The 26,775-nt window shown below is 34.1% G+C and overlaps 1 protein-coding gene and 1 pseudogene across 9 annotated transcripts in view; both read left to right on the top strand.

Moving 5' to 3' along the window:
- Positions 1-26,775, top strand: part of CADPS2 (calcium dependent secretion activator 2) — a 561,256-nt gene that overhangs the window by 336,566 nt on the left and 197,915 nt on the right. For all 9 annotated transcript variants that reach the window (XM_054564129.1, XM_054564128.1, XM_054564130.1 and 6 more), the window contains exon 9: positions 23,254-23,320. In XM_054564129.1, coding sequence (XP_054420104.1) covers positions 23,254-23,320 — 67 coding nt within the window. The remainder of the gene's footprint in view (positions 1-23,253; positions 23,321-26,775) is intronic.
- On the top strand, positions 8,016-8,890 carry LOC129063095 (60S ribosomal protein L7-like; annotated as a pseudogene).

Here is a 26,775-nt window from a genome sequence, read left to right as displayed (position 1 = left end):
AATCAATTTTCCTTTATATTTGATACTTTTCAGATATCTTGTAGTTAATATTTTAATATTTATAAATCATGTATTATGTCTGTACCTATCCTTTTTTACATTCTTTTTCCTTTCACTTTTTTTCTCGTTATATGTGTTTATATATTTCTCTGTGTAATTCTTATTCCTTGAGAGGTCTGTCTATCTCACTAACCTTTTTAAAAGACCAACACCTGGCTCTGTTCCTTTTCTTTATTTTTATTTCTGTTACATTGATTTCTGCCCAAATCTATTTTTCCTTCTTGTTTCTCTAGTTTTGTTGGGCAGTGCTTTTTCTAACTTCTTGAGTTGAATAATTCAGCTCATTTTTCTGTATTTCTTATAGTCCAATAATTTTGACTTTTTAATATGTAATTTTTGATTTGAGTTTTGATTCAATTTAATTAGCTTTATACTCTATAACTCAAGGAAAAGTTCCCCCCTTGCTCCCGATTTCTTCAGATTTTTTTCATATCAAAATAGCTTTTTTCTGTTTATATTGATCCCTTGTTTAATTTATTCACCCAGTTTTATCTTTAATGTCCTCCTATAGTGGCATGAATGTGATTCTTCTTTGCCATTTATTACACTTCATAATATTCTTTCAGAATTTTTCCTCTGTATGTGCTGCTTCTATATTCTCAGAAGCATCGTTTAGTTTTTGTTCTTTGCTCTTATTGCCATTTGCAGATACTTTTGTAAACTCCTTAGGACAAATAGTTGTGTATATGTATTTAGATAAATTGTTGAATATATGCTTCATGAAAGGCTTATATATTCATCTTATCCTGATGGCCTCATTCATTTTAACTCTATCACCATCCATGAATTATTTGATGTAAGCACTGGTGACCAACTCTGACCAAGTAATAACTTGGGAGGGTTGTTTGGGCCTCCCTTCCCTTAACCTTCATCTGTGCACCATCCACATTTTTGATCCAATAGTTGAGGTTTTCTGAATCTTAAAGTGCTGTGCATACTGTTACTAAAAAAGCCTTCCAGATTCCTTTTTCTTTTCATGCCACCCCATTCATATACAAAGATTGTTTGCTGTACGATCCATCTGTGTAGAAATTTTTCTCTACTATTTCTGACCCTCATCAGTAAGTGGTCTTACCTGATTGTGTTGATTTTCTTCTCCCCCAGTAAGCTTCCAGTTTAAAAATGCAATGGATTTGAGTACCTTTTCATCTTACTGATCTTCATAGATATGATTTCTATTTAAAATAGGAAATAACTTGGATTTTTCAGTATCCTCAATTGATAGAAGAAATATGGTTTTCATTCTTGAATCCTATAGAGCTTTCTGCTGTGTATTTTAATTATGTCTGAAAATGCCTTAGCTGCCCTACTTGCAAGGATCCTGTGGCCATGATCTTTGTCTATTTCATCTTTAATTCCTCATTGAACTCCTAGCACACTGTTTTACAAAGGATAGCTATCTAATTAACTATTAAATAAATAACCATAAATATCTCCATTTGTTGAATATACTTTATTTACTATTCTGTGACTATATAACTATTGATTATTCATACATGAATGAGGGCACACTCTAACATTGTTTTGTACCTTCTACTCTATTCTGTGTAGATTATATCATGATAAAATTTGGGTTTGGAGAAACTCAATTACAAAGCTGATTTCTATGAGAACACCTTGTCCTGTTATAGATGTTCTTCCTCTCCCCACTAGCGAGCTTTGGTTTAGGGTTTCTTCTAATCTTGTTATCCTCTATTATCCTCAAATATTACTGGAAAAGTAAGAGTTATAGTGGAATTTTTTGAAAAGTTTAAAGAGGCCCCAAAATCCTTGAATCACTTTTGCTGATGTTTGACTCAATACTGCATTCCATCATCCTGCAAGTTTACCATTAGCGTTAAAACAAAACCTACTTGCCACGGAATTCTCATAGAAGATTCAAATATATGTAAGTGGTCTCACAACTTACATATACTTGGTACAGTGATATTTATTAATTCTTAAAAGAATATTTGGTCAGTGTAAATAGGATAACTGTAGTAGCTGTGCCCTTTCTGTAGAATTCCTGTGAACATACTGGGAAGATTCCTGAACAGCAGCAGTCAATTTTTAAAGTAGGGTATGTGTCCATTATCCGGTACCCTGTCACCTTTCAAAGTACTCATCTGTTATACTGCTAATTAGCAAGCTAATGAAGTGCATGATTTCTTATAGCTGTGACATAGAAATAAAGCAGAGTGATTGCTTTAAAATATTTAGCTACTTTAAATATATTTAATCGTCATTAGTTCTCACACTCTATGTGAAGAATAACTTAAATGATATATAATACATTATTTGTGTGATATAATTGATACCACTTTTACATCAATTTAACAAGAGATTGCTGAGGCATAAAGAGGTTAAGGAATTTGATTAGTCATACAACTAGTAAGTGACCATGATTTAACTCTCAGTTTGTCTGATTTCAGAACTTGTTCCTAAATTGCTAGGCAACACTGCCTAATAATAATCACAATACTCAAGTAATCACACAAGGAGCTCACAAAACTCAAATCCTACCAAAGTCAAGACAAGCCAAATAAATGTGTGAAATGATTTATAAAATCATGAAGAGTGGAATAGTCAATATTAGGAGAATCAAGAGAACACGAAAAGCAATTGAAAATATTTACATGTATATTTTAATCCTGTGCTTTCATAGGCACACTTGACCTGTGAGACCACCATTTTTGCATCTCTTGGCTTATATAGAAATAACCCTTTCTATATCTGCCTTCAAATAATTTTGAGGCTTTGCTAGTTACCACATACTCAGAAATAATATTTACATTTTTCTTAATGCATAAGGCACCATAGTTACATGTTTGAAATTGATTTCATTGATATAAGAATGAAAAGAATTCTTTTTTTCTTTTTAAACATACATATTTTTAACTCATGAAGTCCCATAGATGTATACTGCTATTACTGTGTCATCTGATAAAATGATCCTTCCCATTGTCTCTTCTGTAGTTTATCTGACATTGCGATTTGAGAAGTGTGGTCCTATTAGTTATTGAGTAATTTGTAACCTCTAAATATTTGGGTCTTAATATAGACCATATAATTCCACATTAGTTTGGTATTTATTCATCCTCTCAGAACTGCATCAGACTATAGGCTTGGCATGGTGACTATCTTAATTCATAAATACATTTAAGCCTCTGTCTTTGTAGTAATTTATATAAAAAGCAAATCTGTTTTTTAGCCAAGTGAGTATTCTTGATGCCTTCTGTGTAGTTATTTTGCTAAAATAACATTTAGACACTATGTTGAGGGGGCTTTGTTGAAGTAGTCTTTACATGCTAAAAAGGTAAAATATTCCTAGTTCAAGGAATTTACCTCTGTTCAAGAGCAAATGATTTTTATTTTTTTAATGTAAGATTAGAAAACAAAATGTCTCATGTTAAAGTGCTTTAGAGTTTAGATAAAATCATTCTTTTAAAAGAATTCAGGTACAATAAATAGAATTTAGTCACTAAATATTCTGACTCTTAAATCAGTGGCAAATTAGGGAACAGAGAGGGATGGAGATGTGAATATTATATAATGAGGATAATAAAGGAGTTGAATGTGCTGTGTCTCGGGTGCATGTTAGTAGCTAATTCCAATATGAATGCTTTGCAATCATTTGCCGGTTGCAATGCATGTGTTCAGCTAAATGGAAATCTCGGACGTTCTCTCATACACTCTATTATTTGTAATTGAACACCTGATTTTTATCATGCAACAAATTAACATCTGCACTGGATCTGTCTTTTATGCATATGGATACACTGATTAGAATTTTGCAGATAGGCAGGTACTTGAAAACAAAAAGACAACATTGTGAAACACTTCCAGCCATAATTTTTGATTACATATTGAGAATCGTTTAATTATCTTACTCCATTTAATTAGCCCTTCTACTTAGGTCAATTGCTTTTTTTATTAACATGACATGTTAGCAATTTGTTAATTGGCATGAATAACATGAGACTTTTCTGAGTACTTTATATGTGCGTAAGAAAGCTAAGGAAAAGGCAAAGCGGTAAATGTGTTCATTAGCCCCCTACAGCACTTACCACTGCCGTTGTGTGGTGCCACAAAATTGTGTGTTCCTGTCCTGTGAATTTCTTTCCTTCCATTATACCAGATGAGACTGTCGATTAGAGCAATTACAAGTATTTGAGGCCATGGATACATTTATAAAGAAGAGCCTTTTTTGAAATTAAGAGAGTGATAAAAAGTGAAGGCGTGTGTGTGTGTATAAATGCTAGTAGGTGGGAGGGGAGCTAGAAAGATTCATACATCTGTGTAAGAAAATTATTAAGAAAAAGATTCAGAATCAAGCCTTTAAGCTCCAAGACTCGTTACTAGTGTTTTATGTTAAATAATTTTTACATATTAACAGTATTCCTTTTGTGTCATTGACTGAGGCCTTTCAATGTATTGATTACATATATCTCCAGCACAGTAAAAACTATATTCGGCTCATAAGTTTTTAAAATAAGCAAATTTCTACAGAATGTAGTGTAAAGGTATTATTGATTACACCTAGAAAAAAAGTTTTCCTAAAGAATTCCTCTAGGATGTGGCACAGATGACCACCAGTAGTCTTGAGTTGGGGAGGCAAGTGTTTAGCCAGAACACATTTAACCACCTTTGTATTACATTCATTAGGCACGAATCATTTTCTTTCCAACGTCCAAGTGAATTATCATTGCAGTGGAGCTTTGTGGTGGTGAGAATGGAGAGGATAGAATAGTATTGGTTTCCCTGTTAGTTGTTTCTTTATATTCTACTGTATTCTAAATAGGAGTACCTCATACCAGCATAAAATTAAAGAGGTAAAAGAGATTTTGGATTGTTTGACCCAACATTAGTGTTTTGTAAATAAAGGGCTGAAAGTAAGAGTGGTGAGCCTTTCTAGAGTTTATCCAGTTAACCTGTACTGAGTGTATCCAGGTTGGGCATTCTGACAAATAACATGATGACTTTATAGTAAGTCCATCCCAGCAAGAATTGTTCGTTCCTGTTTCCTTTCTTGTTAGTAATATTTCCATCCACTTGGGGGCAGTATGATCAAATACAGGGGTGGGCAAAAGTAGATGTACAGTTATGAGCATGTGAAAGTTTATTCTTACATTATTATTCACTTCTTAATTATTTTATTATTTGTATTATTTCCATATGACTGTAAACCTACTTTTTCTCAGCCTTATACAAGAAGAAAAGAGAAAACTGTGGGTTTTTTGGGTTACTTCAGTTAGAAAAATTGTTTGTAGTATTACTTTGGGAAATCCTAACTGTATACTTTTAGGTAAAATACTACACACACACACACACACACACACACACACACACACAGAGTTTTGCTTGTGTTTAAGTTTAAGAATATGTATAGACTAATCAGTGGTTAACATGCGGTCTCTGGACCAGGGGCATCACCCAAGAACTTGTTAAAAACAGAGCTTTTCAGGCCTGATCTGAATCAGAAAGTCAGCATGTGGAGCTTAGCAATATGTATTTTCACAAGCTCTCAGTAAGATTTCAGTGCTTGCTAACATTTGAGAACCACTGAATTAGAGTAAGTAAATTTTGACATACATTAAACATTTTTAACTTTTGGAAAATTATTAGGTTAAAAATTATCAAACGTGCTTGAAATACCTTGAAAATGTTTCTTAGGAAAGGTTCCTCTCCTACGTTAACAATAAATGAGTCTGAAGAATTAAATTGAGCTTTTTTTTAATTAGTCACTTTCAGCCCTCTGCCCCCCCCAATTTTTAATCAAGTGAAAATTTCAGATAAGTCATTCATTTTCTATTACATAGCTAAATTGACCAAGCAATGGAATTTCTCAAATAGAACTCCTTGTGATGATGTCAAGACATGGCCTAGATTTCAGCATAGTAACTACTAACAGTATTTCTTTACATCTTTATAGTATCTTTACACTTACTATAAGAGTTGTTATACTTACTGGGTTATTTGCTCCTCAGGATAATCCTTTGAAGCAATTAAGAAAGAAAGGTATAATCATTACCTTTCTTTACAGTTAGGAAAAACCAAGATGAGTTTTAGAATTCTTTAAATGTTACTTTCATAGAGAGACTATACTAATTTCCTTTTTAGTAAGTAGTTAATTTTGGTCCTCAGAGTTAGTGAGAGCTGCTGGAAGAGAGTACTGCTGTGCATCAAAGAACTGTAAGCCTCTAATATGTTAGGAGGGAGGCTATTCTGGGATATGGGTTTTCCCTTCCAGCAGGTGTTCTCTCACATCCTTCCTTCCTACTGTGCCAGGATGCAGATATAGACTGCCTCCTCCTCAATTTCTCTCTCTTCCATTTAGACATTCCTTCCTTGTTTGCCTTTGATCAGTTAAAGTAGTTAGACCTTCTGAACACCTTTATGCTGAGGGAATACAAATAAAATCTTCACAGAAAATAATATGGGAAAGTTCCAGTAAAGCTGGCCATCACTCTGGTGGATTCTGACCTGCATGTCTACTGTCTGCCGGGCTCTACTGAAAAAGCTGAAGTGACTTAGGTGGCACCTCATGAGGGTGCCCTACTATTGTGCTTTTAGTCTTTTCTCCCAATGAAAACTAACCATAACAGCCACCACTAGGGAATGGCCTCCTGTATAATAACCACTTTTTCTTTCACAACCAAACCAGCAGCTAGTCCAGGATGCATCTCTTTCAATATGCAAAGAGTGGTCTTCGTCTGATTGTTCTGAAATCAAGACCATCTTCTCCATAAATGAAGTAAAATCTTACATGGAGGCTAGTGTTTTGTGTATATAGTAGCTGGGGTCTGTTCCGTCACAATTAACTATAACTGTGAAGTGACTCTGGTAGCAAAGCCAAAGTATACAGTGACTATTTTTGGTAGTATTAAAAGTATCAGAAGTTATAAACTGTGTTTATTATAGTTTATAGCAATAACTATACCTACCTTACTGGATTGTTTTTATTAATTTACATAATATATGTAAAGTAAAAAATACAGTACCTGGAATTCACTGAATCTTAAACAATATAACCTGCTGTAAGGAAAATGATGATGAAATACATTGAGAATAGTTATCTGAAGACCATCAGTATAGAATGTATGCTAAGGTAGGATATATTCTAATATTATAGTCTGTCATTTTACTTTTTTTTAAACTTTCAGATTGAATTAAAAGGTAAACTTGAATTCTAGCAAAGTAAGTCTCAATGGAACTCTTTTTAAATTTTAAACTTTGTTGTTGAAAACTTCCTTAGTATTTTCTATGATTCTGTATTGTGTTTTAGAGTTCACAAATATATTTTAATTTTATCTGATGATTAAGGATTATTTGCTTATGGTCATCTGTTGGAGAAACTCTGATTCGTCAGCACTCTTGTGATACTGTACCTTCACTTTTCATCATTTTCCTAACTTTTATAAATAGCTAGCCTATCTTCTGTGCTAAACTGCGCAAAGTAAATATGAGGTAAATATCACTGGAGAGCGCTGACTCCCAAGATGTGTCTTACACATGGAATCTGTGGAGTAAGTTTTTTTTTTTTGTCTGTTTCCTCTCATTGTAGAGCAAAGGAAGTGGGAAACAGCCCTCTGATAAGTTGAAAATTATTTGTATTCTAGTCGGTTACAATTACAGTATGATTTATATCTTTCTAATAATTCATACATTCCACTGAGAAGTAGATATATATGTGCCAAAAACAGAATCAAATGCCACATCCAAGGATGTAATTATGCTATGAACCTTCAATCAAGATTCCCAAGTTTTTTTCCAAGGAAAAAAACACTCCTTTTTAATTGAAAATAAACACATTTCAAGTTTCTCTTCAACTCCTCTGTTATTTAGGTGGTGCCTTTGTAAGGAGAATTGGGAAAAACTGTATTTGTAGGTTATTGTCTTCTGTGTACACAATTTTATAAACTCCATCTTATTATTGTGGTTTATTAAGAAAAATTCAGACCACTTTTCCGGTGGGAACCATGGAGGATGCAGAAGCGAAGAAGGACGTTCCTGCTATGCCAGAAACCCTTAAGAAAAAGCAGAAGGGGAATGGTCGTCAAGGAGCATGTATAGAGGACCCATGGACAAAGGCAATTGGGGAGGGTATTGAATGTGGGAGGTGGGGGTGGGTATGGCAGGGGAGAGTAATGGGGGGGAAATGGGGACAATTGTAACTGAACAACAATTAAAAAAAGAAGAAAAAGTAGAAAAATTGTGCAGAACTGAACCTGAGAAAGGAGTTTGCCCAACACATGCTTCGAAAGGCAAAGAGGAAGCTTATCCATGAAAAAGCTAAGCGCTCTCATCAAACATGTAAGCAGGTGTATGGAACTGAGATCTGAATGGCTGGGATGGCAAGAAGAATTGTACTTTTATGTACCTGCAGAACCCAAATTGGCACTTGTCATCAGGATCAGAGGTGTCAGTGGTGTGAGCCCAAGGGTCCAAAAGGTGCTCCAGCTCCTACACCTTTGCCATACCTTCTGTGGCACCTTTGTTTAGCTCAACAAGGCTTCAGTTAACACGCTGAAGATTGTGGAAGCATACATTGCGTGGGGCTACCCAAACCTGAAGTCAGCAAATGGATTGAGCTGCAAGAGTGCTTATGGCAAAATGAACAAAGAGTTAATTGCCCTAACTGATAACACATTGATTGCTCAGTCTTTTGTTAAATTTGGCATCATCTGCATGAAGATCTGATTCATGAGCTCTGTACTGTAGGAAAACACTTCAAAGAAGCAGACAACTTCCATGAGGTGGAATGAAGAAAATGACCACCCATTTTGTGGAAGGTGGAAATGCTGGCAACAGGGAAGACCAGATCAACAAGATTATTAGAAGGATGGACTAGGGTATCTACCATGGCTATTTTTGAAATCTGGTCAGCTAAATAACAGTGACTTCTTTCAAATTTAAAAAAAGGAAAAATTCAGAGATACCTTCAGACTAGCTTTAATTCTTTTCTGTTAAGTAATTTTGTTACTCTCCAAATTCACATAACAGAATTCTAATATTTATCCCTAGCTGTACAGTTAAATGGGAGAGGACTTCTGCTTATACTTGTTTTGAAAATAGGTACAAAAGGGTTATTTATCTCCTTTCTTTTATATGTGTTTCTCTCTTTCACATTACTTTTGCCTGTGAATATGTAAGTCTATCAAATTATTCCATTAAGATGGGGATATTGAATTCTTTGAACTAATGTATATTTGTGTTACATTGGGAAAAAGATGCTAATTTCCTATAGGGACATATGCCTTAAAATTCTAGGAAGAAAAGGGCATAATTTTGTTTCAAAGTTGCATTTTACAGCGAAGTACCTCGCAATTATCTTTGGAAGTGGTGTTACAGTTCTTGACAAAAGTGGTAGTATATTTCTCCAGTAGATGGCGCAAGCATTCCCTGAAAATAGAAAACATTTTGGTCTCTTAAATAGAAAACCAATAATAAAGGCACTATTTAAGTAATAGTAAGTAATTTTCAAGACATTTCCTTTTGAAAAAAGTAAGAAGAGGTTAAAAGAAGGTGAAGTGGTAGTTTGCTTTGGACACATCAAACTTGTCAAGACTTTTTATCAAATTAATGCATAAAAACTTTAATGTTCAGTAGTGTATGAATAATCAAAGATATCATTAAGGTCAATTTTAACAAAAATATCTGAGACTTGAAGTTCTGAATATGTTTTGTAAATGGCAAAGGTTGTTTTCTGTTGACTACTTTGGTTTCAGTTTTCTTTGTATCCTATATTTATAGGCAGAAGCATTGTGAATATAGTTTAATAGGCAAATAAATAGATAGATAAGTAAATAAATAAATGAAATTCTTAAGCTTTAAGTTGCAGAAGAAAGAAAAACATTTTGTAAGCCTAACCCAAGGAATTCCAAACTGATCGTACGTGGTCCTCTTATTGCTATTGCTTTTATTTTGTTATTCATTCTCATTCTCCTTCATATTAAAAAAATGTGTATGAAAGAGAAACTGAATGTCAGAGTACACTTTCCTGTAGTCTGGAATTTTTGATCGGTTGATAAATACCAATTTCTTAAGAACCTAGGGAATTCAGTAGTTAAGAAACCTAACGTGTACTCTACTACTTTTATTTGATGAATGAGAAGAACTATTTGTTTTGTTATTATAACTTGTATGATATCATAGTTACATTTTATTTTAGAAAAAGGTATACTTAAATTTTGCCCCACTTTTTGAAAGATTGTTTTTTATAACTGGACAATGTAGAAAAATTTTATTGGCACTCTCCCCCAGCTTTCTGAAGAGCCCTTAAAAAAGTTAGATTGAAACATCTTTTTGGAATATTACACTAGTAATACAATAATAATAATGATGATGCTTTCATTTACATTGTGCATTATAGTCTCAAAGGCTCTTCTCTATACATCATTTCACTAGATTTTTTTGTAATGACACTATTATAATCAGAACAAATACTGCTCTTCTGTTTTACAGATGAAAAAAGTGAAAGTCACATTGGGCATAAAGCAGTTAAAGGGACTCAAGAGAATTGTTCACTTGTGTTCTTGTTCTCTGTTTTTCTTTGTTCTCTCCCTCCCTTCCTTTTCCACCCCCACCCCACACACCAGATCATTTTTACTCTTTCATCTCTATTTTGAAAAAGCACTTATTCTATACCCCTAATATTTGCTCCCATGTGGAGGGGCATCCATGACAGTAATACCCCTGGCTTCTCCCCACCCCTCCTTTAAAAAAAAAAAACTTATCTAATTGATTAGCTTGAGAACAGGGACTGGTCAGGCATAGATCAGCCCTTTCTTCTGTTTGTCCTTTGAAGGTGAGCTCTCCATGGGGAGCGCCTGCTCCCTGCTTCTGCCTGCACACTCCCCGCAGCAGCCAGGGCTCCACAAGGACAGAACTGTCCTGTCAGGCGCAGTCTGTGACTGGAGTAGGGAAGGTATGTCAGATCATAGTACTGAACCTCATAAGGAAACCTACTTTTTACAGAAACATTTTCTGTTATTATCTTTATAAGGTGATGCGTTAGCTGCATATTAACTCTTCTGTCTTAAGCCTGTTTGTTCAGAACTCAGGCAAAGAACAGAAGTACTAAAGTATTGGGCCTTTTCTGAGATTCCAACAATATTTATGTATCAGAAAGTTAAAAAAAAAGAGTATTAGAATTATAATATCTGGTGGCATTTTGATATCTTTATACATAGAATATATTCTATTTCACTTTGACTTAGAATGCCCAGTGATACTGTGCCCTTGGGGCTATTTTCAGCACTGTTTCAAAGGGTCTTATCTAAAGTCTGTTAGTCCCCTTTTTCAGATACTTGGATGGTAGGCAGGCTGGACTCCTGAACATCTACCTGTTCGTGCTTTCATAGCGGCTACTTCATGGTTCCTTTATGCTGTTAAATATTCTTCCATATTAAGTTCAATATTAAGATAACATTCTGCTGCTAAAACCATTTGAATACTCTTGATGAAATAAATGTAAAAATACCAACTTTATGGAAAATCCAAAGTCTATACAAGGTTTTTTCTTTTACCTTGATGTGTATATAGTACATACATTCTTGCTAGAGTTTACTTTCTTCATGTTTTTATTGTTGTTCCTATTGACAAAACTAGAACCAGCCATTTAATTATTCCAAAAACTGTTTGTGGAATATCTGCTCTGTGCAGGATGGTGCCAGAATAGAGTGGTGAGTCACCTGGTGTGGTCCTTGCCCTCACGGAGCTTTCAGTCTTCTTGTGGAATTAGACATTAGTCCAACATGCCATGCCGTGGGCCAGGCAGGGCTCTGGAAGAAATTTCCTAACACAAGTAATAAGGAAGTGCGACCTTACTGAGGATGTCAGCCCGGGGGCTTCTCTGAGAAAGTGATAGTTGAAATGAGGGATAAGAAGAAATTGGCAACGTGTGATTCAAGAACTAAATTTAACTTTCTGGAAAAGGGTGAAACTGTAAGATGTGTGGGACTGATAGAGGATGACAGACAACACGCAAACAATTACAGGAGCCGTGAGAACACTGAGTATTTGTGTACAAGAGTGGTTGGTGTAAAAGTAAGCCAAGAAGAGTATCAAAGGATCTCAGCACAGGCAACGTTTACGCATGTGAACAATCAGAAATGTCTACGACCAACTAGCATGTCCAGAATTCGAGAAAAGGGTATCAGAGGAAGATTAGCAAGAACAAGAGCAAAGCTGGGTCTTCAGCCTATGGTATTGGGAAGCTTATCAAAACAGCCACTTAAGTGCAAGGGAGCAGGCAGGAACTAAGTAGGACACAGAGGCCAGGTGCAAGGTCAGAGCTGCAATGGCAGCAAAGGTATCTCACTGCTCAGTCTGCAAAACTTCAACCAGATCTCCACAGTCCTTGAGTACAGTTAAGATTGGTACAAAGCATAAAGTTAAAAGTTCAAGTAACAGAGTTCAGGTGAAAAGCTGTTGAGGAAGGGAATCTGGGAAACATATTGACATGAAGAAATTCAAATACCTTTGTAAATAACTCACATGAAAATAGTCACTTTTAAAGCTGGGCGTTACCAGTTTGTTGCCTAAATTTCAGCACCTTCCAAAAGTGTTCCTGTTTACTAAGACCAGACGGAATATAACAGAACAAGAGATGTTTCTGGAATCAGATATTATCCATGAAGATTATGATTCAAACATAAATCTTTATGGATTCCTAGTAAGATGAAGTTAGAAGTGAAGGAGATATTTTAATTATGATTAGGGTATTAGTTAATTTTAAAAGAATATAAAAAGTCAGTTTTATCATTTTATCGTTTGAAGACTCAGTAGTAGTAATCTAATCCTGCCAATTTCCTGAAGTGTATACTGAATGATATTGTTCTTACAAGAGCTATGAAAAAGATTCTGATTTTGGAAACACTACATACACTATCCCCCTGCCCATCCTTCCCTACGTCTCAGCATCTTATTGTCCAAGTCTGTTATAGGCTATTTTAAGTCCTCACATGCCGATTTTAGCTTTGTTTAGCTCAGTATTTCTATTTGTCCACCAAACCCATTCTTTTTATGCCTGACTCATCTTTGTATCCAGATGTTCAAAGACACACACACTGGAAAAAAACTGAATCCCAAATTATCTTCATGATGATTTTCTTTTTAGCATGTATATAATGCATAAAAATAGGCATTTTATGTACATATTTCACTTATTATCCTAAATTTGATTTATCCTAAATATAAGGATTGTAGAGCAGTATCTCTGTGAATAGATGAAGAAACTGAGGCCTTCTAATTTGTATTAACTCAAGACTACCTATGTGGTATATAATGTTTAACAATGTCTGATCATTTTGCTTTCAGTTGGGAATATTGTGCCCCAAAAGGGAAGGTATTTTCAATAGTCAGTGAGATATACTTGGATAAATATATAAAAGCTTTTGCTGAAACTTTTATTTTATTTTTACCAAACCATTTACATTTTCAGGGAGAGGAAAGCTTAACAGAGTATCTTACAAAAATATCTAGGATTGCCTAAATGAGTAATTTCATTTTAAATCTTTAGGTGCCCTAGAGCTTGTTTGCAGGGCTGAGGGGAGTGTCTTTCCCTTTGAAAAATATGACAGGCTGAACCCCAGAGAATCAGCTCTCCATGACCTCTACCCTCATCCTAGGGGATGGAGCATAGACTGGACTCTGCAAGTTTTCTGGTTGGAGTAGGTTGCTTAACAAATACTCAGGAAAATTTTCACCCTTTATATTCTTTTGAGATACTCTATAATCAGCTTGCAAAGTCCACTAATTTTTTGAACTTTTAACAAGACAGTGAAGCTTCTGCAGATTCAAAAAGAGCATTACCATATTTTGGAGAACATTTAAACTGAGGAAAACATGAAACCATGCTTTACAAAATAGGACCTCCATGGCGGAGTGCGTTAGAATGAGACCCTACGTAGTTGTATAACTTTGTAAATGTGCGCATTGGTGAGACTGTGAACCATTACAAAATACATATTGGGGCACTTTTTCTGCTAATTGAGACATAAAAGAAAGCTGATCAGTTATCAAAGATAAATATAGTAAAATCTGTTTTTTTTTAATGAGAGTTCTCTGTAGAGTTTGATATAGTTGGATTGTTTGGCTTACATTCAACTATTTATAACCCGTTTCTATAGAACTACTTATATGGTTTCCCCAGTCCCATTTTGCTTCTGGGTGACAGAGCACTGCCCCTGATTTTAAAACACCTCCTTTAAGAAGGATCACATAGTTCTCCCTGTCCTGTCTGAGGAGGAGTAAGGTTTTATGACCTTCTCGGGCTTGGCGGTTTGCCTCTATTCATGTTCTAGATTGTACAGTGGCAAGCCAATTTTTAAAAGGTAACTGTCGTACCTTAGACTGTTATCTTAATCTGATAATGCTGATCTGAGCTGAGATTTAACTCAGATTAAACTAGCAGAAAAGGGGATTTAGGAAAAGATGGGGTGACAGTTTTTATACTATGTTCACAAAATGTGATTCAGAAAATGAGTGAAGAACTCTACATTTTACTGGTTTGCTTTTATAAATCTCCTGTTCATAGAGCACACACATTTTAACTTCTTGCTCAACGACAGGAATTTCTGAATTTCTTCATTCATAAATTCTCTCACATAATACATAATAGTACATAATTTTGTTTAGTGATGACCCCATCCTTGCCTCCACACCTCAGTACTCTTTCCCATCAGAACTCAGTAAGTATAAAAAGCCAACTGGAAAGTATTTACTTCTAGGTTTCTTAATGCCCAGGTCACACTGTTGTCTTGAATCAGTTTCTTTTTCTCATCCTTAGCTGAAAACAAAACCAGAAAAAAAGAAGGCTTAATCTTATGGGGTTAAATAAAAGAAAGAATGTAGTGAAAGGAAGAGTCCTTTTATGCAAGCAGCAGAGATGACTGAAAGTGCCTGAGGGCATTTGGTCCCTATTGGTTTTCACATCAAATGCAATGGTGCCCACAGATAGCCTGTATTGTTGTCAGTTAAATGGGATCATGAGTGTCTGAAAGGTGTTTGAGAATGAACCGAAAATCATTTTCACAAGTGGATGATTACTTCTGCCACATGTTAACTGAACTCTATCAAAATGGCCCAGATTTTTGAGCCTGCATTAATTGCTCTTTCAACCTTGACTGAGGTTTCTCTTTAAGAAAGCCCTTTCCATGACTAAACTACTCTATATATTGATTTTTTTCCCTTTCTGTATTTTTCCTTGAAAAATAAAGGCTTGTAGAAGAAAAGGCTTTATCATTCAACATGTAGATTGATTGTTCCATTTCTTTGAATAAAAAGCTAGACTCAAAAGTGATCCACCAAATGTAATAGTCCCTTTTTTCAAACACTGAATAATTCCCATATTCTGTATACAATTATGTTTTTCAAATATTCATTAGTGATGATTTTTCATCATAAAGTACAACCATGAACTCTCACAGCATGGACTCGGTGCAAATAAATTGTCATATTCTCCTTTCTGTTAGAAGTGTATGCTACCACCCTAATTGAAACTAAATGACAATATTTAGTAATATGTTTGGAGAATTTTGGTGTTGAAGTATTCTTCGAACAATCTTCAAGTTAGAAGGGTTTTAAAAAGTGCTTTTAAAGTGTTTGGATAAATTACATTTATTTCATGTAACCATTTTCCATTTCAAATACGGCATAGAGAATATTAGCTGTTTCCTTACTAGAATAACATAGGATATATTTTAGTTCAGATATATTGTATTATAATGATGAGTTAAATTTCAATTTTAAAAACTAATTAGAAAATGAGTTCTTAAAATTTCATTAACTTTTGTGATTCTATATTAACAGATATTATATAGTATTCATAGAAAAACTTAATTTATTAGTAAAAAATTTTGAGTTTTTTGGCTTAAGGTAAGATATATCACAGCATGTTATATGCAAATTTGTTCTTTAAGAAAATATTGAAAGACGTTCTGTGTAAAAAAAGCATTCAAAATAATTTTATAGCCCTGGCCACATAGCTCGTTTGGTTGGAATGTTGTCGGATGCCAAGGTTCTGGGTTTGATGCCCAATCAGGGCACATACAGGAGTCAATGAATGATTGCATAATTGGGTGAACAACAAATCAATGTTTCTCTTTCCCTCTCTATTGAAAATTTAACAAAAATAAGCAAAGTAATTTCTCTGATTTTCTTTGTTTTGCTGAAGTTATTTTTAGGAAACTATTTTACTCAATCTATTGTTCAGATTGTTTTATTAGAATAATACACAATTGTAAGGTTAACTTCAGCTAAAAAATTTTATTCCTATTGTCAGCACATTCTGATGGATTTCATAAAGACTCTACTTTTGTTTTTCCATAAATGAAAACTTTTTGAAGTAATTATGGTGTATGTTCCAGTTGGCTTATTAACAGATAACTGTTTTAAGGGTCATGCTGATACCACAAAGACTCTACAATTTTTAGCGTGTTGAGATAGTCTAATGACCACATATAGCTATTGACATAGAATATGAAAATTTTTTTTTCTGTTTGCCTTGTTGATAGTAACTATGTTGACCTGAGGTTTAGCCATACCAAAATTCTTTTATTTTCCCTTTTTGTCCCTTTTCTCTTGACTTTTTCCCTAAAAGCATAGTGTATGATCTATTCATTCGCATCATATTTTAAGTATATAATAAAAAAAATCTTAAAATTTAGTTTCTCATGTCTTTGATACTTGAGAATAGGGCAACCTAGGAATAGTTAGAAATTCTAAAGAAACAGTCACAGGCGAATGAAACATTGATACACATTTGGTTGGTTTTGTACCTTGTTTCCTAGTAATGATTCCTATGTTTCTATGAAGCAAATAGTACTCTCCCTTAGAAACAACCCTAGAAGAGCAATTAATACTTTAAGGTTATTGCTGTGTGTATACTGATTTATAAAGCCAAATGCTTTAAGGCTTTACTTTTCTGTGTTAAATCCAAGCTTTGTGCCAGTGCTGCTAATTTCTTTGTTACCTAATCCTATGTAAGAAGAGAAGATTTTAAAGTTAAGCAGGCAATTTTTTGTTCAAAGGGAACAACTTCTTAATACCTTACTTAAGTTGGATGTGCTGATGAAAGCAGACACTTTTAAATAGTATCTGAGCAATTTTTTTAAAATAACTTTAAAAAATCTAAAATACTATAGTTATGTAAGTATGGTGATACACTGGAAATATTTCAATGGAAGAGTGTTTTATGTAGTACAAATTAGCAATGGAAATATGTGCTTTTGAACTGTGTTAGGTACAATAGAATATCTCTTTTATTCCAGTCAAATAGTTATTCTTGGATCTAATTTGATTAGGGGATTCCCCCCACCCCAGGGCCATACTCTAATAGATTAGAGGAAAATGTAGTATGACTGTGAAAATGGCTTATATGAATATATTCCTTCATTTTTCATCCATTTCTCACTTACTGAAATAATTTAACAAGAGTGAGAAAAAGTGTCATGTGTAGAAACAAATTCTGTAGGGTAATGAAAATGGACAATGTTGAAAGACCCGCCAAAAAAACCCCCAAAAAACAAAAAACCCAGGAACTTGTTTTCCTCTTTAAAATAATATGGAAAAGATTCATAGTGCCTATTAGAGAATGTTGCTTTCATGCTGTGTGAGAAGTATTTATTTTATTGGATAGCACTATAAATTGTCACATAAAACCCAGTTAAATGTGTGGCCTTGTTTGGTGTTTGACAGGTCTGATTTATATACCCTTAAAAAAACCCCAAAACCTCTTTTTTTATTCAAGTTAAACATAAATCAAAGGGAAGCTAGTAATGACTCAGCAGGTAAAAAAAAAAATACAGCTACAGAGAAATCACCAACAAATCTGTTGTACTCCAGAGAGGTACTCTCCAGGGTGAAATCATTTCATTGGGTGAAATCAAATTTCAGAAAGCAGGAAAAACCCAGTTTTTCCAGAATTCATATGACAAGAACATATTCATAATGGACTTTTTAAATAGTAAACTATTTTAAAAGGGAATAAATGGTGATGAAGACTTGACTTGGGGTGGTGAACACATGATGCAATATGCAGATGATGCGTTATAGAATTGTACCCCTGAAATCCATATTAGTCTATTAACCAGTGTTAATAGACTAATAATTTTTTATTCTAAATTATCTTTATGAAACAAATAAATGACAAGTAAATAGCTTTCAAGTATCTTTTTTAATTAATGCTGTTGCTATTGTATGTCAAATAGTTAGATTTCACTGTATCAGCTGTGCCTTCCCCTTTCATGGAATTATGTATAATTGATGGTCATAATAATGACCCTAGTATGTTATACCATCCTTTCTAAATCATTAAAGGAAGATCAAATTATATTTTATGACTATTTGAAGTCAAGTAAACATATTGTATACAAGTTCTTTAAAAATCTGTTATACATAGATATACAGTCTATGTAGAACAACTCATTTTTCAATAATTAAGAATACTTGAACATCACTATGTAAGTGTAATGAACAGAATCTATCAATGATTAGATAACATTAGCTGCCTAATAGAATATAGTATGTTAAATGTAACTTTAGGATATTTTTTCTGAAATAAAAAATCTTATTGGATTTTTATCTATAAAAGAGATAATTTAGTATCTAACACTCAACATTTTTAAAAAGCAAATAGAATTAAACTGATTCAACAGCAAAGCTAGTCATAAAGATGGGTTAGGGGAGAATGCATTTTGATTTTTCTACAGATGCTTTCTAATGAATGGATTATCTGATTGTAAACAAATTTTAAGTGATTTTGGCTTTAATTTCCTTATTCTCCGCAGTTCAGCCTCCCCAAAGCTAATGAGACCACTCACTGACAAAGGATTTAAACTGCTTCAAATTTTAGAACTTGAGAATAGCCTTGAAAACTTGAAAACCCATTTAAACATTAGAGCACTGTATTCAAGATAAAGGCCCTGGCTGGTGTGGCTCAGTGGATTGAGCACCAGCCTGTTGAGCCAAAGGGTTGCCGGTTTGATTCCCAGTCAGGGCACGTGCATGGGTTGCGGGGTCAGGTCCCCAGTGAGGGGTGTGTGAAAGGCAACCACACATTGATATTCTCTCCCTCTCTTTCTCCCTCCCTTCACCTCTAAGAATAAATAAATAAAATATCGTAAAAAAAGATAAAGGGGCAAAAGTTTTTATCTTTGGTCTGTTGATATTCAACTTAGTCATGCCAGAAACATTATTTTTGGAGCCATATGGCCAAATCTTTAATGGAATATTTTTTTCTGATTATAAAAGTAGGGTGTAGTCTCATACATTGCTACTGGTAATGCAAATTTTTTTATAAATTTAACTCAATATTCCCACTCCTAGATATTTACTTGGGAGATACGAAAACATGTGCCCACACAAAGACCTGTACATGAATGTTTATAGCAACTTTATTTATGATAAGCAAGAAAGTGGTCACAACCCAGATGTCCACCAAATGGTGAATGGATGGACACATTGAAGTACATTCTTACAATGAAATACAATATTCAGCAATGAGTAGGGACTTCTGATAGATACCACAGCATCAGTGAATGTCAACAGCTTTGTACTAAGTGAAAGAAGGCAGAGACAAAAGCCTAAAAACTGTAATTTCACTGATTCTGGAAAACAAACAATTGGAAGGTCAGAAATCAGATCAGTGGTGTCAAAGGTGAGGGTGTGAGTAGGAGATAAGAGGGCAGGAAGCAACCTTTTGGGAATGGAAATGTTTTGAAAGTTCATTGCAGTGGTAGTTATATGACTAGGTCAACATTCATCAAACTGTATGGCTAAAATGGGTAAATTTCACTCCATGTAAATTATACCAATAAACCTTAGCTTTTAAAAAATGGAAGGCACTCAACATAGAAATTGTAGAAATACAAAAAGGCATAATAAATATGAGATTCATCTTTAATCTCACCAGCCAGATTATTTCGTATTTTGTATTATTATTAATTATTGTACAAGTTTATTTTTATAACGTCTTTCTAGATTTTTTCCATGTATATATGATAGGTCATGTGAATTCTTTCTTTTAACTTAACATTATAATAATTCATATCATTTTTTGGCATCACTTTTAATGACAGCCTTATCATTCCTTACTGTTTAATTCTTAGATGGTTTTGAGAGTTTCTTTTAAACAATATTAATAAACATCTTTTTTCTTTATTCCTCCCTAATTATAAATGTGTTTTTATGCCAAGAATATGCTTTGATACTAGTGAATATACTTGATATTTAATCCAGAACTCATCCTTAGAGTAAGAAAAAAAACCACCTCAAATTTTAGTTCAATGTGTTTTTATTCAATGTAGTTATATTTTTTGATGTATTCTATCCATGACCATTTGTTCTACATAAATTTTTTGTCTGGCTATATGAAAACTAAAGGACAGAAACTACCATATTTTCCTGCATGGCATTTATAACATTTCTTTTATAAATTAATAATTATAAGTTAATCTTCTGTTGACTGTAACTTTTTTCTTAGATGGAGACTGAAACTTTTTTGACCAGTTACTTTCTAGATATGTTCGGTCAATTGTGACTTCTGTCTATGTTCAATTGAATTCTTTCTTATAGCACAATAGCCCAAAATACCTTGAAGCCCAACATTCAAATGCTTACCTTGCATCCAGTCTTGAATTGTCTTATATTCTACCTTAGAACATCTTTCAATATACACGTGTGCGTGTCTGCCGCCCCTCCGCTTTCTGTCTTCAGTGAACTATACATTTTCATTCCAGATTTGTTGAGCCATATTTTGAATGATGTTGCAGCTGACAGCATTATTCTTTATGGAGTACTTTCACTGTCAGCAAGACTTAACCTTGACTTGTTTGTGGTGGTGTTGGTTTGTGTATCAATATTCACTTTCACTTATGTGTGACCCAGTTGCCCAGCAACATGCTGAATGAGACACTTTGAAGGAGCTGAGAAACAGGCTGTGGTCACAGGCAAAGGTTATTCCAAAGGCCTGTGTGGCTCCTAGGCAACTGTTTGGTGCACATCTTACAAGTGCACTTTCATAGAGGGCATCTGTAGTGTCCACAGCATCTAGTTCCTGAGGTCATAGCTGTTAACCCTGTAACAGAAGGTTGGGTGTGTGCATTTCAGGAGAGGGAAATTATGTAGGAAAGACAGAAAGAGAGCAGCTAAACACCTTTCACCAGACTCACAGAAGGGAAATTAGAGGGTAGAGCAAAGGTGGAGCAAAGGGCCTTAAGGAGACCTCAGGAGGAGGGAGTGAACAGGTGAGAACAGTGGCGGTAGATGCCTGTCAGGAACTAAATGACTTCGCATTACATCCCAAGCGCAGATCGTATGGTGTCAAGAGTATTGTGAGCACCGAATATTGTACAAGTTTCCCAAACATGCCAGCTAGCTGCTGTGTCTGAAAGGAAATATAGCATTGATTTGGGCAGCATGGGTGATGCCTTCCAGTGCAGGAGCCTAGTTTTTATTTTGATTTTTAATAACGTCAGGGTTTTTTTAATTTGATTCTGAAAATTTATAAAATACAGAGAATAAAGAAGGAAGCTTGAGTCATCCATAACCCTGCCACTCAAATATAACTATTACTAATGTTTTGAATATTTATTACATATACATGTATATGTTTTACAAATTCCAAATCATTATATATGTGGGTAGTTTTGTGCTTTTCACATAAAATTCTATAGTGAGATATTCTTTATGTTGCTAATTTTATCAAAAATATAATCTAGTGATAGCAGGGGTTTTTTTTTCTATGCACATGGCAGCATTTATTAAATAATTCACCTACTGTTAAACACGTAAGTTGTTGTTTTCAACAATAGAAATAATACCATGTAGCATACATCTTGATATGCACTGCTAATTGTTTCCCTAATAAATCCCAGAATGAAAACCTCGAGCTGTTTCTATGTATTGCCATGTTAGCCTACAGAAAGGTGATCTTATGTTACTCTGCACTGGTAGCCAATACGAGTGCCCATTCATTTCAACACACCGTAGCCAACATCCCCTATTACTTTTTTATTGTAAAAGGGAGCAGAAAATGTTTGCTTTGCGTAAGATCATTATTTTAATAAGACAGAAACTAAAAACTCAAGCCAAGACTTTAGTTTTAAAAATTATAAAAGTTTAGAGAATATGAGCCCTTAAATAAACTATTAGCCATAGTGGGTTGTTGTTGTTTTTTGTTTGTTTTTGTTACTCAAAATTGTATACAAATTGAGTTAGTCTGAATAGCGTCTACAATATTAAACCTTCATTGCATAGAAAAAAAATGTGATAAAATACTGAAAAAGCTTGCTTTAATTTAAAAATTAAGCCACTATCATATTTTAAATTTCTAACAATGTTTTCTACTTTTATAGGAGAAGTGTGTGTAGTTTCATGATATAATTTTAAAATAGCTCTTCATGGCATGCTTGCACTTGATTAATGTTTAATTTCTTCTTTTTCCTTGATACTTAAGCTTTCATCTGTATATTCAGCAGGAACAAAAGTTCTATTTTCAAATGATTGACTACTTTAATCATTTTAATTCAAGTTACTAATAGCAGTGCAAAGTTCAACAAAAGCTTTGGTTGAAATACGCTAAATCATACCATGTCACCTTCATTATTATCTGAATTTCCTAGTTAGGAAAATTAGCAGCAAGATGCTTCCATAAATCAGGTAAATCCCCAAATTACGGGCCTGGCATGGGCCATAGAAATCAGCATATCCAGTTCTTTCATTTGGTAGTCGAGGGAATAGAAACTGAGGTTGGTGCAGCTACATTTCTGGGTCACTGAGCTGGACAGTGACCCTTCCTTTACCCTGGAAGTGTTGCTCTGCATCTGGCTCCTGCCCAGGCCACACTCTGAGAGCTGAAACATTTGGTACTCCCTTCTCAATTCATAGCTTTTGTCTCTCCTAAGAAGTATGTGTAAGAATAAAGTCCCTACTGGTTCCTTGATGATCCTTTCTAACTCCAACTTCGTTCAATTTGTGGTATGAACTGACAAATTGATAAGCCACATAAATCAATTGCCTTTCGAGAACCTAGAATAAACTCAGTCATTTTGTAAGACAGAAGCTGCATGTTGTCTCAAATTCCAAATGAACTACACTTTGCCTTTAGCAGGCTGTTCTCAAGAATAAATACCTGTGGAAGAAATATGATTACACAGAACCACAACATTACTCATATAATATATTCTTTTGCTTGTTTGTTGTTCTTACCAGATATCTGTATGCCCTTGGACAGAAGGTTTGGAAAAGATGGAAAAAACGTTACTTTGTTCTTGTTCAGGTTAGTAAATTTGTTCCCTGTTAATCACTCTAAGACAACTGTTCTCAAACTTTTGTTTTTGTGGTTTATATCTATCAATTTCATTGCATGAGAAATTAAAATTGAAAAAATTAAAATATTCATTTTAAAATAAAAGTAGTACATTATATGCTAACACAAATTACAGTTTTATATACAACTATTTTCCAAACCAAACAATTGAGTGAGATAAGTGGCACTTTTTTATGCTTCTCTACATCTCTTTAGTGTCTGGTTTAATAGAATACAGCTGTACTTCATATCAGCTCCTACATTCAATCCGTTGTGATATCAGATCAAGTTTAGCCACTGGGAAACTCTGGAAAACTGTACACTAATGAGAAAACAACTGGGAAAAAGGCAGGTGATAATCTGAATATTCTAAAAAGAGTTTTGAATTCACAGATACCCTGAAAAGATCTTGAAGATCTTCAGGATTGCAAGGCCATACCTGGAGTACTAGTGCACCATTCTAACATTTTAAAGATAAATATAATGCATCAAAACACTCATTTTTATACAAATAAACCATATATATCACTTATTTATGTAATTATATCTTTAAATTGCCTCGACTGGTAGATTTGTTTTGTGCTGGACTCTGAATGCAGACAAACTGCTGGAATATACAGTTTGCGCTAACTCTTTTGTAGATTTATCTTTTGTTCTTTTTGAATCATGAATAACATTTGCTCATAGACTACGCTCATTAAGTTAAATTTACATTAAAGAATAACCTTCTAAGTAATAGTCATTTGATTCTATGAAAACCTATTCTGTTTCCAATACAAATATATGAAAAGACTCATTCTTGGAATTCTTAACAGAAAATGTGTAAAATCTCATAGATTCCTATCCATACATTAAGCAAGCTTAAATAATCTAAATCAGAATGACATGGTGAAATACCAAGGAAGAAAGGCTATCATTTGCTGTTTCTAAAAATATGGCCATATGTCAATTGCTGAATAAATTTGGTGGCATAATGGTATGGAAATTTCATGAGAAGTATAAAAATTTGGTCAAAATAGTTTTATATACATGGCAAACTGCCAGTCTTTTTTTGTGGCTAAAATGTAACCTTTATTTTCACTTATTTTCTTTTTTTAATATATAATCTTTATTGCATTTTTCCATTACAGTTTAGCCCCTTTTATCCCCCTCCCCTCAGCAATCACCACACTGTTGTCCATGTCCATGAGTCCTTTTTCCTTTTTGCTCACTCCCTCCACCGCCTAAATTCCCCGCCCCCACCACTAGCTGTCATCTGTTCTCCGTCTGTAAGTCTGTTTTGTTTGTTCAGTTTGTTTGTTAGATTCCACATATAAGTGAAATCATATGGTATTTGTCTTTCTCTGAATGGCATATTTCACTTAGCATAATATTCTCTAGATCCAATTAGAACCAGTATTTGATCAAATAATTTAATCAAAGATAGACACACATGTACACACACATTGACTGTCTTTTGATATGAAGCCCAAGCATTTGCTTTGAGAAAGGGCCTGCTGTTTGGAGTTCTTGGTGTTCTGTTCTCTAAAAACCACACCTGTAAGTCATCTTATTTGGTTTATAGGTTTAATTTCTTCACATTGACACAAGAACTGAAATGCAATTACCAAACAGTCTGAGTGCAGATCTTTCTGGATGTTTTGATTTTATTCCCATTTATAGATGTTTTGCTCACATCTAATCTTACAAGTTTGTGTTAATGATTTGTCTTTTTCAAGTCTTCCTGAGTAATTCAACTGATTTTTCATAGAAACAGAAGCTTCTTTTTCATAGTCATATTGCATGCATTTATATAGAAACTTAATTCCATAATTTCAACACCTTATGTTACTGGAATAAACAAACCCAGTAACTCTTAATAAGCATAGAATTTTACAGGTAACTCATTATTTTTAAAAAATTTTTCTTTGTTAAATAAAACAATATTTTAAGAGCATGTTTAGGTTCAAAATTGAGAGGAAGGTAGAGATTTCATGTCTGTTGCCCCTACACATGCATAGTCTCCCCTATTAGCAACATTACTTTATACACTTGTTACCAAGGAGGAACTGACATTGACATCCTGAGCCACAGTTTGCATTACATTTTACTTTGGTGTTATATATTATATCATTTTGGGCAAATGTATAATGGCATGTATCCATCATTGTAATACCATACAAAGTATATCCATTACCCTAAAAAGCCTCTTTGCTCTGCCTATTCATTCTTCCCCTTCCCAACCACTGGTCCTTTTTGTCTCCATAGTTTTGCCTTTTCCAGAATGTATTATAGTTGGAATCATACAGTATGTAACCTTTTCAGATTGGCTTCTTTCCCTTAGTAGCATGCATTTAAGGTTTTTCCATGGCTTGAAAGACCTTTTATTTTTTAAGCACTGAATAATATTTTATTGCCTGGATGAATCACAGTTTATTTATCCATTCACCTATTGAAGGACACCTCGGTTGTTTCCATACATTGGCAATTATGAATAAAGTTGCTTTAAACATCCATGTGCAAGTTTTGGGGTGGACATAAGTTTTCAACTCTTTGGGTAAGTACCCAAGAGCTCAGTTTCTGCACTGTACTTATTATAAGAATAAATCAGTGGGTCTTTGGAGATGTGGTTAAGTGACAGCAGGCTAACTTTCATATTGTTTTAATATGAAAATTACACTTTATTAGGCCAGTCTTGAGTGGTCAGATAATCACCTTATGCTTTTGGCCAAGTATGGGTCAAGGTAGTCATTTACTCCTTGCCTTATTTTCTAGCTTGTGATCCTAAGAATCAGAAGTTACTGAACAATCTAGTATACTTTGATTATCACTCCCATAAGAGGGATTGGAGATAAAAGAAAGAATTAGAATACTTTGAGATCATTAATTGGTATGTCTTTGAGGAATATGAACAATGTCTCTGGGGAGGTAGAAAGTTCTCCCAATGACAAAATATGTTTAACATTTTAAAAGGCAAAATTTAATTCAAACCAAGGTAGATAAATCCATATACTCTATAACTAAAATTTAGAAAAGACCACCAAACTATAATGAATTCAGATTTATTTTCTCTGAACTACCCTCTTAAAATTTGAAGTCATATTTAAGCATTATATCTTTACACAACATACATACATGCACTTGCACAGAGAATCCCATATCCAAATATATTGATATAAATACCAGTACCCAGCATCTTTATGAAATTGTAAATACAATTGAATCTTCCTCAGTTCCAAATGTATTGGGAAAATGAACTGAATGCACACATTTCAAAATCAAGGTGGATATGTATGAGGATTCAATGAGAATGAGCCATTGAAGGACATGGGTAGTCTTTTTTAGTATTTTTAAAGACAGCTCTCATTCTGTCTGCACACAGCTTGCAGGGCCATACCTGTGGGCTGCATTATTGAAAGGTGAAGGAGTCGTTTTTTCTAGGGAGG

The sequence above is a fragment of the Pteronotus mesoamericanus genome, unplaced genomic scaffold (assembly GCF_021234165.1).
Source record: "Pteronotus mesoamericanus isolate MK-2021 breed Mesoamerican mustached bat unplaced genomic scaffold, CSHL_Meso_final scaffold_85, whole genome shotgun sequence".
Classification (NCBI taxonomy): Eukaryota; Metazoa; Chordata; class Mammalia; order Chiroptera; family Mormoopidae; genus Pteronotus; species Pteronotus mesoamericanus.
The sequence above is the reverse complement of the archived record's forward strand: the minus strand, read 5'-3'. Positions and strand labels throughout refer to the sequence as shown.